Below are 12385 nucleotides of genomic sequence, written 5' to 3' on the forward strand. Positions count from 1 at the left end.
TAAATTTACATAGGGTAATGTTGTTTGATTCATTCTGTTATTTTTTCCCTTCCCCCTCCACCCCTCCCACCCCTCCCCTCCCTCTATAGAGTCCTTCCTTCCTCCATTCCTGCTCCCCTCCCTAAACCCAACTCCAACCCCAACACTAACCCCTCCCACCCCCCATTAGGTGTCATCATCCACTTATTAGATATATCTTCCTTTGGTTTTATGAGATTGGCTTATCTCACTTAGCATGATATTCTCCAGTTTCATCCATTTGCCTGCAAATGCCATAATTTTATCATTCTTTATGGCTGAGTAATATTCCATTGTATATATATACCACATTTTCTTTATCCATTCATCAATTGAAGGACATCTAGGTTGATTCCACAATCTGGCTATTGTGAACTGAGCAGATATGAACATTGATGTGGCTGTATCTCTGTAATATGCTGATTTTAAGTCCTTTGGGTATAGGCCAAGGAGTGGGAGAGCTGGGTCAAATGGTGGTTCCATTCCAAGTTTTCTAAGGAGTCTCCATACTGCTTTCCAGAGTGGCTGCACTAATTTGCAGCCCACCAGCAATGTATGAGTGTACCTTTCTCCCCACATCCTTGCCAACACCTGTTGTTGTTTGTATTCTTGATAATCGCCATTCTAATTGGGGTGAGATGGAATCTTAGGGTGGTTTTGATTTGCATTTCTCTTATTACTAGAGATGTTGAACATTTTTCCATATGTTTGTTGATTGCTTGTATATCTTCTTCTGTGAAGTGTCTATTCATTTTCTTAGCCCATTTGTCAGTTGGATTATTTGCATTCTTGGTGTGGAGTTTTTTGAGTTCTTTATAGATTCTGGAGATTAGTGCTCTATCTGAAGTATGATTGGCAAAGATTTTCTCCCACTCTGTAGGCTCTTTCTTTGCATTGCTGATAGTTTCCTTTGCTGAGAGAAAACTTTTTAGTTTGAATCTGTCCCCGTTATTAATTCTTGCTTTTATTTCTTGTGCTATGGGAGTCCTGTTGAGGAAGTCTGGTCCTAAGCCGACATGTTGAAGCTCTGGACCTACTTTTTCTTCTATAAGATGCAAGGTCTCTGGTCTGATTCCGAGGTCCTTAATCCATTTTGAGTTTAGTTTCGTGCATGGTGAGAGATATGGGTTTAGTTTCATTCTGTTGCATATGGATTTCCAATTCTCCCAGCACCATTTGTTGAAGAGGCTATCTTTTCTCCATTGCATTTTTGGCCCTTTGTCTAGTATGAGAAAATTGTATTTATTTGGGTTTGTGTCCGTGTCTCTATTCTGTACCATTGATCCACCTTTCTATTTGGTACCAATACCATGCCGTTTTGTTACTATTGCTTTGTAGTAGAGTTGAAGATCTGGTATTGCGATACCCCCTGCTTCACTCTTTCTGCCAAGGATTGCTTTAGCTATTCTGGGTTTTTATTCTTCCAGATGAATTTCATTTCTGCTCTATTTCTGTAAGGTACATCATTGCGATTTTAATTGGAATTGCATTGAATGTATAGCACTTTTGGTAGTATGGCCTTTGACAATATAATTCTTCCTATCCAAGAACATGGGAGATCTTTCCATCTTCTAAGGTTTTCTTGAATTTCTTTCTTTAGTGTTCTGTAGTTCTCATTGTAGAGGTCTTTCACCTCTTTTGTGAGATTGATTCCCAAAGCTCCTAGAATCTTGTATCCAGTTATACCATTGGTCATCTGTCAACTCATTGCTGGAGTTAACAGAGATGGCCTTTCCATAGTATGCTCTGCTACAAAAACCTTTGAAATCATGTCATGACACACTGTAAATATTTTGAAACTAATAGTGAATAATTATATATTATAAGGCACTGTTCTCAGCACTTTCCATGTATTATGTCACTTAATTTGAACAACAGATGTATAGAATAAAATCATGGCCTCAAATTGCAGATTAGGAAACTAAGCATAGAAAGAGTAAGTACTTTTTCCATGGACATCACTAGTAAGTGATAGAACAGGGATTTGAAACAAGATAATTTGGCCTTAAATACTTCACTATTATACTATGTTATACTTCTTTCTACATAGGGAAACCAATGAAAGCAGCCTTAGAAGAATTTTATTAATTTGAAAATTAGTTTGAAAATCCACATAATCAAGACAAAATTGAATGACTTATGAAGATATATATTTATTTATGTTGACAACTTCTAGATCATTAAGATCATGTCTGGGTATAGTTCCTCAACCTAAGAGATAGACTTAACTAATGCTTAATACAAAATATCACAAGAGGTTGGATACCACAGGGGAAAAAACATTCAACCTTCTATATGAATTTAATTCAGCCACACTTAAAAGCTACTCCAAAACATAAGGTTTACAGTAATTATTCCTTTCTATATGGAATATCGTCTTGTTTTTAGAGTAAATAAACTCCTTATTGTCATGACTCCATGTAGAATGATTTAATCTAGGAAAGTAAAATTGAGGGGTTAATATTTTATTTCCCTTTTGAAAGGGCAATAAGGAAATAATTTAAATAGCAGTTTGTAAATTGGTCTATCAATCAATAGCTTTGAAATGTTGAATGTAGTGTAGTGTTGGTTTTTGATTCACTCTTTTCCATTTTTCTGAAAGGAGATTTATTTTTATCTACATAATACAGGTGTCATGGTCTACCTGATAAAATGTCAATATTAGCCAATTAATGTCTAGATCATTGTGGTCTAGTTAATAGAATGAACAAAAGAAATAACTAATTCAACAAACTCAAGACACTGAAACAAATAGCAAATAATTAGTAAATTTATAATTTTCCATGATTATAAAAGCTGCAGATAGGTTTAACTATATTCACATTTATAAATGTAACTGTTAGTGATCCAAATGTATGCAGCTGATGTTACTCTTTTCTTTGCCTTTACAAAACTTCCTCTTCATGCCCAACATAGATGGGGCAATGTGGAAGGAATATGAAGTTCCTCCAAGTTTTAGTAGTGGATCTAAGTGTTGACTAGAACACACCAGAGTGGGCACCAGCTGTCAGGAGTGCTATGTGCTGTTTCTGTGAGCTTTCGAAATATGTTTCAATGTGTCTTCATAGAAATGAGTTCATTTGAAAAATACCCTAAAATCTTGTGAAATATCATTTCTTAAACATTATACATTAAATCATTTTGCTTTGAGGATAACATACACAGAATTTTTCTTGGCTCTCTCTAGCCTGTCCAGAAACCATCATTGACTTCCTAATCACTTCCTATCGATAGCTCCACTAGAGTAAGGCAGAGATGCTTCAGGCAAATTTTAAGAGAATGTGAGCTGATCTCCCATCAGAATGAAATAGTATCTTGGGTTACCTTAGCCCATCCTTAAACCAAATTTTTTTTGAAAAGTGCTCCTATGACCACTCTTAGGACACAATCAGGGACAGGGAACCCGCCAATGTAGAACACTCAATTTCAGAAAATTCTACTTGTTAGAGAATAGTCCTTTTAAGTGCTTAATGAATGAAATTGTGTTTCTATTCTTCTCCTCATAGAGAACTATGCATTTCTAAGTATAGGGACTTAAAATTACCATTTTATTAAGATAATTATCCCAACAACCACACCAACTTCTACTGGAAAAACTAAACCTATGAAAATAAATGAACTATTTGAAGCATTTCGGAAAACAGACTTCTAATAAAAAAATTATATTATATAGTCCAAGTGCATCAGCATATTATAGGGTTTGGAAATAGTTCAGCCACCAAACTCGTTTCATTTATTGGTCAGGGATAAACAACTTGGCTTAAGAATATATAATTAAACACTAAAGATCTATAAGTTAACACCATAATGCAAAATAATATGTGCATGGGAAATAAAGAAATTTGTTCTGGTAAACGGAAAAATATTCCTAAAACACATTTGAGCAATAGTCTTTCTTCAGGTTCAGCAAAGTTCTTCTTAATCCTTACAATACCAATAGAACACACTAATAGATACCACGTTGGACAGAACATTCCATGTTACTGGTGGGCAACTCAAGGTTTAGTATCTGTAACCCCTGCTACTCTCATAAACATTCACATAATCAAGTTTTAAAGCAAGGACTCTTTTTGTAATGCAGCTACCCTCATGTACTCCTGGCTCAGGACTATGCAGCATAATAAAGGAGATGGTGGGCATAATTCTCCCAATTACTTTTCTTTAAACTGTTTTAAGAAACACTTTAAAGATAATTACCTTAAACAGCTTTAAGATAATTTCCTAAATGTAGCTATGGCTCCTTCTGTTTTCTTCTAAGTACAAAGTTCTAAAGTAATTGCCTGCCTCACTCTTTATCTTATATTGCCATCTACATTTAGTCTCAATTGCCTTTGTGCTCAATCATATTTTACTTACCAGACTTTCTTCCTCATCAGCTGCTTGTTTCTCATCAAACTATATTAAGCATTTCAAAAACAACACTGCCCATGCTTCATTCCAAGCATGTCTCTTCCCTCTACAAACCCTAACATTTCTTTAGGAAGATTAGCCTTTCACTTTGATAAAAATTCAGTCTCAACTGACTTTCCTGAACTTATGGGTCCTTTGTTGCCCCCCCGCCTCTTCAAAATGTGACACAGATAAGTCACACACTTATCACCTTTTTAAACTCTCAGATATCCCCTCCTGTAAAAATAATAATAATAATAATGTCTTCCCTGAAGGAATATGTTTTAGTCTAATACTAATCAATCCAGCACTTTGGCAAATCAATTTACCTGATTTTTAAAAAGTGCTATTAAGTCATATGCCTTGTTCCAATGTTCTAATACTTCTAAGGCTCACATTCCAGTGAGCAACCCTGCATACTCAAACAATGTATTGGAAACTTGGAAATATATCATTCTGGAAAATATTTACCCCAACCTATCACAGAAAAATTAAATACCAGATAGATATCAAAACTATCAACAAATTTGCAGAAGATCAAGTTATACCATATAAACAGTATAATGTCTTTCATCAATGTTTTCCTAGATCCTCACATGATAAAAGCACAGAATTAAGTATTACATATGCAAATGTATGCACATTTACTAAGTATATAGGGCAGTACATTGTGATTTCCCCAAATTTAAAATTAGATTCCTTTTTGCTTTTCTATGCCAGATCCTGAGAGGTGAATGACCATGCCGTATCAAACATTTTTATGTAAATATGAGCAAAATAGAGTCTGATTACATACATCACAAATGTTTTAAAACTATAGGTCCCAAATATGAAGTTAAAACCTAACAAAAGCATGGAATAACATAAACTATGTGATATGTATAAATTAATAATATAACATACCCATCAAATCCCTGGAGTTCACATTCCTCAAGCAGGGATAGAGCATGCCCTTTATACTCCGTTACTATTAAAAAAAACACATACACAAAATGAAAGCTTTAAATAATGTTCTCCACTTTTTAACTTGGTTTGGCAAATAATATGATTAACATATGGTTGGGTCATAAAACAACATTTATTCTTGAATATTTATATTTTAATCATAGGAAAGAGGATTGCATGTTGGTTGCCTGGTGTATTTTATAGCTTTATGTAAAAGAGGGTCACATATTTGTTCCAACTACATAAGTCATTTGGTGATATCCAACACACAGTAGTTAGAGAATTTATCTTGGTGCCTGTCTGTTTAGTGTTCCCCAAATAAGACACATTTCCTTTAAATCAGAAGCTTACGAGCAAGAGTATTTTGAAAATACAGCATATTAGCTGGCATTGAACAGTCAATGTAAAATCACTTTGGCAACCTTACATGAATAAATTAGTTGAAAGGTTAGTGTAAGATTTACATACCAGAAGAATGTGTATCTGGAACTGCTAGACTGAAAAAAGGAGGAGTTGGATGTGAAAATATGAAGTCAAGCCAACACCAGTGATAAGAGACCCAATCCAGGAGGAGGGTGGCACACAAGCCCACTAGAGCCCCATCCTCCGAGGAAATGAGTCTGTCACACCGTATCGCTGTCTCCACAGTCACTGATGCCCTGTGCAGTATTGTAAATGCCAGTGAAGACAGGATAAACGGGCACACTGCAGATGGCAGCAAGCATCACAACCACATTTAGCATTTTCTAGGGAAGCTCTGCCAGAAGAGACAGCCCAGCTGTATCCACCCATCAAAGATTTCTGCTGACTGACATGACATTGCAGATGGATTTTTTGTGTAAGAATGTGCATCATTATATGCAAGATTACATTAATCTTTCATGCCTGTCTGTCCCTGATGCCAGCATGGTTCAAGCTTCTCCTGCAATGATTTTAGATATTGTTAAAAATTATTAGTCTTGGTGTCTAAGGGAATCATTCTGTATCCAGCAGTGTTACATTGTAATTCTCCCCACAGCTTATTCAAAATGCTGTTAAAATTCACATGAATAAAACCTCTCTATATTAATTCTAATCAGGAGAAAATGATAATAAAGCTAAATATAAAGTATTAATATTAATAAAGTTGGAAGGTTAAGTTATCATAAAAGACATGTGCTGATAATTCATTTATAACCACAGTAAATAGTTGCAATCTTACAATGAAAAATAATGTCTTACATACACACATTAAAAATAATAAGGATATATGAAGAAATGTTTATGTTAAGAATCAGTTTATCAAGTCTTTCTTGGTCTGGTGATAAATCAATTTATCAAGTTCACTTCAGTACATTATCCAAATTCATACAAAATTAACTTAAAATTATGTTTATACCATTTTTTGTTGGGAAAAAATTTAAATAATTTCCTTTGATCTTACAGGTGCTATCTGACTATACATTAATGCAACCTCTTTAATAAGAAGTTTTAAGGGATATTGCATAAGTTAAATAAAATCATTGATCTGGAATAATTTTTTAAAAATCAAGAAGGGGAGGGGTCAAGGGGAAGGAAAGATGGTGGGATGAGACAAACATCATTACCCTACGTACATGTATGATTATATGAATGGTGTGGCTCTACATCATGCACAACCAGAGAAATGAAAAGTTGTACTCCATTGGTGTAAAATGAATCAAAATGCATTCTGCTGTCATGTGTAACTAAATAGAATAAGCAATTTAAAAAATAAAAAAAAAAACTTTACTACAAGAAAATATATTAGCAGAAGGAACAAAATGAAGAGTCTTTGACCTCAGGGAGTTTACACTCTGGAGATAATCAGTATGCACTAATTAAAAACAAATATATGAAGTAGAAATAAAATAAATGTAAGGCAGAAGGATAAAGCATGATTTGGACTATTATTTGAATTAGAAAGAACCAAAATGTATATTTAGAAAGGATTTTATGTATTGTTGAATCAGAGAGCTGGATTTGAATCATTCCACTCCAAATAAATACAAAGAATAGATGGCTAAGTAAATCAATTTCAAAAATGTGTATAAGCCAACCTCTTTTTTTTTCCACCTATTTTCCCTTTCCTGTTAGCAGGCACTCTGAGCCCTTTTTACATTGGAAATTTTGAGCCTTCATAATTGACTGGGATCTTAACACAGTCCCCTACTGGGACACCTACTCTTCAGTGTGTTATTCCTGCAGGAAGATAGAGCTGGAGGACAGTGGTGTCTTGAGGTTGATAGCAAGTGCTGAAATTGAATTTGAAATAAAATCAGACATGATCTGATATGGACCTAAGGAAACATTTCTTGGTCTAGAGATAAAATTCTATTGTGGAATAGGATATTGAGATGTCACTGTCTTTCCTGACCTACGGGTATTTCACACTCACTTCAAAAGTAGGACTCAACATGTTCACCTTAAATATATTCTCTCAAATACTATTCTTTTTTGTGTTCTATCATCCACTCCCCAAAACAGGGAAATAACTCCTTGGTTATCCCTCTCCTCTCTGGGACCACTCCGTGGCTGACTCTGTCTTTTAATCATGCTCCCTCCTCCCTGACAGCCAATGCTCTCAATCTGGGCATTACCAGTTTCCATTATGGTACTACAAGAGCTTCTGTTCCACTCTAGCCAGAATGACCTCTTTGAGCACATTTCAATCAAATCACTTTCGTTGCATAAATGACACTGATGGCTCTTTATATTCCAAATTTTCAACTATTTAAAACATTCCATATCTCAAATTTTCAACTTTCTAACTCACCCAAGTGTTAGAAACAGGATCAAACATATGCATGCACAGTTATTTAAGTTGATAAAGATGAACCTTTCACTCAGAATTCTCACTCTTTCACTAGCTGGATATGATGAATGAACACATACTATGCATACTTTTGATAAAATGCTGGAAAAAGTGAAAGAAGTAACTTTCCAGGCCTGGCATCCAAGAAAATGTATGTGCCTCTCAAGAACAAGAGATATCAAGGGCAGGCAGGATATCTGTCTTATATTTCAATGACACTTATACAGTAGGTAGGATATAATCATGCTGCAAAAGATGATATTAACTCTAGCAGATAACAATTACAAGGAGGGGGATGTCAGCTTCCAAGTTCTCCATGGTGGGCGGTTTATGTCTACCACAAGGGAACATGGCCGAAGAGGCAGGTGGACTTGCAATTCATTCAGTGCTCCTAATGGACAAGTCAGATGACTTTGGACTGAATCAGTCCAGAAGAAAAGGTACCTTTTAGTAACTCAGTTCAGAAGGAGGGCCTTTTCTAATGCATACAAAGACACAGTAAGGGTGAACACAAGAATGTCAAACAAAGCAGTCCAGTAACAGCGTATTCTGACTTTAGCATAGGCTACCATGTCAAGCTAAGTCACCATCCATGAGGAGTGCCACACACCTGCCCTCCACTAATGGGCAGCTGAACTGCATGGTCACTGTAATTTTCTTCACCTCTGCTTTTTCTGCTGCCTTGACTTTTACGTTGTATTGTTCTGTGAATTCTCCCATGGTCCTTGACCTCTCAGCTATTATTAGATAAGATGCCACATGGGTGGTATGGGAGGAAACAATTTTCACTCAAATATTTCAAAAGATACTGATCTATATTCAGAAGAATTTAGGGTTCAGCATAAGTCAAAATGAAAGGAATAAGTATATTTTTCTAAATGTGATGAAGCTCATTTTAAAAAGAAATTTGTGAGAAGAAATACTTTATAATGTATTTATCTGGCAGCAATTTTTCAAATCATGCCTCCTGTTTATATAGTCCTACTTCTTAATGAATTAATTACCATATACAATTTTTTATGCCAATTCACATTCCTTTTGGATTTACCAATGCACAAAAAGATATGTTAAACAAGGGACATGAAGATATGCATTACTCTTCATATATTTTTCTTTCAAATACAGTGAATTAGATATTATATAATTTTATGAAAATGAGACTAATAACCTTACAAAAATAATTTCTATAGCAGTTTAGAATATATAAAGTAGTTCCACAAAACATGTTTGGGTAGGAATACTAACAAAATAGGAATAATTTTTCTATAAATATTTAGCCAATATTCATACTAAAATGGTTTAATAAACAAAGGATGCAATTTTATAATTTTGCCTGTAGGAGGAGTGTTAGGCAGCTAATAATTAGCCATTCTCAATATATGAATACAAAAATAAATTTTAAATTTCCATTATGTAAAAATCTATTTTTGTTTTGGGTTAAACTGAATCTAAAATTTGACAATACTTTGAAATTTAAGGGGGAAAAAACCCCCAGAAAATAGTATTTATCTCCAATACAACTATCATTCCTCTGCCATGGTTAAGTTCACCTTAACTGTGGTTACCTTCTTCCTGGTGCTCTTTTCCTTTATGATCTTTATTCTGCTGGTGGAGTCATCTTTGGTAAACCTGATTAAACTCTGTGATTAAAAACCAATTGGCACCAACTATGGCTGGATGCATGAACAAACCACAGTGTAGCACCACACCCAGCCACAGTCTGGACTGGCCTCCTGTAGGACACAGAGATGGCAGTCTTACCAGGAGCCATGATGCCCTGCTTCTCCCCAGAAGAACCCAGATTCACTTCAGATTCAACCAAACCTGAAGAAAGACATCTTTTGGATTGATGCATGTTGGTCTCCCTCTCTCACGTACACTTACTTCTCCCCATCCTGGGAGGTATGACTAAGAAAAGATACAATTCATTGGCAGTTATTTTATAATGATGGAAGAACATATTTAAGATCAAAACTAGGAAGATAGAACAAAGTTTAAAACATATTCATTCTTTCTCTCTCCCCTATCTTCCTTTCCTCACCATTTGCCTCCTTTGTCTCTTTAAAAAAACAAAACAAAACCCTTTTTTTAAGTTGTTGATGGACCTTTATTTTATTTATTTATATGCGGTGCTGAGAATTGAACCCAATGCTTCACACAAGCTAGGCAAGTGCTCTACTACTGAGCTAAAACTCCAGCCCCCTTTGTCTCTTAAGAACTCCCCAGTTCATGTGCTTTTCTTGAGCCCTCTGAACAAAATTAATATCACTGGAGGGTTGGGGATATAACTCAGTTGGTAGAGTGCTTGCCTTGCATGCACAAGGCCCTGGGTTCAATTCCCAGCACCAAAAAAAGTAAATAAATAAAATAACAAAATTAATATCACCCTGAAATACCACATTTCCCTTATGTATACCAATTATAATATGTGGTTTTAAGTATCTGTTTGAATCCCTGTAAGAGTAACTCAAGAATGGGCATGACAGCTTTATATTTTATATCCTTCAGTGTTTAACACAAAGAAAGCATCCAATGAGAGATTTTTTTTGTTTTGTTTTCTGAGATGGTGTCTATGTTGCCTAGGCTGAACTTGAACTCTTGGGCTCCAGTGATTCTCCTGCCTCAACCTCCTGCAGATCTGGAACTGTGGACAGTGCACTCTCAATAAGAGATTCTTAAACCAAATGATATATAGGATGTAATAACCATGAAAACTGTATTTTAGTGTTCTCATAGGAATGATTCAAAATAATATTATTGTGTTTGCAGTGAGTTTACTCAACTTTTAATAGTCTCATCACACTTTTCCTTTGGCTAATACCTGAAAATTTTTCAGTAAAAAGGGTAGATCTCTGAATTTTCTCATTTCCTCACATATTGCTTCTAAGTGAGTCAAAAATAACAAACACAAAAGGCTGACTTCTTTATGACAACTTTAATTCAGAAATTCCACTTCAGTTTTCATGACAGTTTCTCTTTAACCTCCATTGAAGCAAATGGTTTTTGGGGTGACTGGACTTTCCACAAAGCTTTCCGTTTTTCAGGAACTTCCTTCTACCAATCCATCAAGTCACTGGGCTTCAATGACCTTATTTACATTGTGTAACCCATCTCCCTTGGTTACAACTAAGCAAAGCCCTGTCATTCTGAATCCTTTCCCTAGGAACTCAGAATTAGGAGTAGAAGACTCTGATTGTACGCTGGGCTTATCTCCTGGGAGGTTTATTGTGCAATATTCTACATCAATTAAAATGTTTTGCAAATTTCCACTGTTTAATGAAGCTACACAGAACTAAAGCTAGAAAAAATTGTGATTCTTGATATTATCAAACACTTATTCTCAATCTCCAATCATAGGAAAAATAAGAGTCTTAAGAAAACGAAAGAATTTGGTCATCACTTTTAAAAACTCTAAAAGAGTATTACTAATCTCCTTTCTATTAATTTTAACATCAGCAAATTTCTATTTTCCTTAGCATAAAGCTAAGCACATTCTTACTTTAGACAATGAATTTAAGCTTCTGGCTTCTCCAAGTTTGACTAAAACCAGCAACTACTTGCTTAGTTTTGACCTAACCAGCAGGGGTCAGAATCAGAACAAAAACAACCTACAGAAAGACTCCATGGAAAGACATCAGACATATATGTGAGCAAAAATCAATTGCTTGCCAAACTGCAGAAATAATGTTTAAATAGTAAACAACTCATTGAACACAACAAAAAGTGTAGACAATAGAAAGTGTATAGTTTCCTTTAAAGTCAAACCTAATAATTGTCCGAAGGCTGGAAAAGTTCTAAAGAGAAAAAATTGAAACCTTAATAAAAATAGCTCAATAAGGAAACACAATAAATTATACCTCTGGAACTGGTTGCAGTTATAGGAGCACCTAGGAAATCTTTAGGTATTACAAGCAGCTCCACAAGTTTGGGTTAAGAACAAATTCAGTTTATCTGTCTTTCATGTGAGATTTTCAATGATGAAATTACATAATGATAGTGACTCACTTGTTACGTCAGTCTTTATTCCAGCAATCTTCAGCAGAGGTTCCACCTTATCATAATAGACCTGGGTAGCTTCTTTTTTGTGACTTTGGGGGTTAAGAAGTATTTTTAATGACTTTGGTCTGTTTGAAAAACCTGAGAAGAAAAACATACTAAAGTCCATGAGAATGTTATACACATATTCAAATAGTATTTGCTATTTTTATTCGAAATGCTTAC

The 12385-nt window shown here is 35.0% G+C and overlaps 1 protein-coding gene across 2 annotated transcripts in view; it reads right to left on the reverse strand.

Annotated features, from left to right (window-relative positions):
• Cerkl (ceramide kinase like) overlaps positions 1–12385 on the reverse strand; it is a 134516-nt gene that overhangs the window by 45679 nt on the left and 76452 nt on the right. For both annotated transcript variants that reach the window (XM_047544795.1, XM_047544794.1), the window contains exons 3-4: positions 12170–12301; positions 5311–5374 (exon numbers count right to left, since the gene is read on the reverse strand). In XM_047544795.1, the coding sequence (XP_047400751.1) occupies positions 5311–5374; positions 12170–12301 (196 nt within the window). The remainder of the gene's footprint in view (positions 1–5310; positions 5375–12169; positions 12302–12385) is intronic.

Source organism: Sciurus carolinensis, chromosome 3, assembly GCF_902686445.1.
Source record: "Sciurus carolinensis chromosome 3, mSciCar1.2, whole genome shotgun sequence".
Lineage (NCBI taxonomy): Eukaryota > Metazoa > Chordata > Mammalia > Rodentia > Sciuridae > Sciurus > Sciurus carolinensis.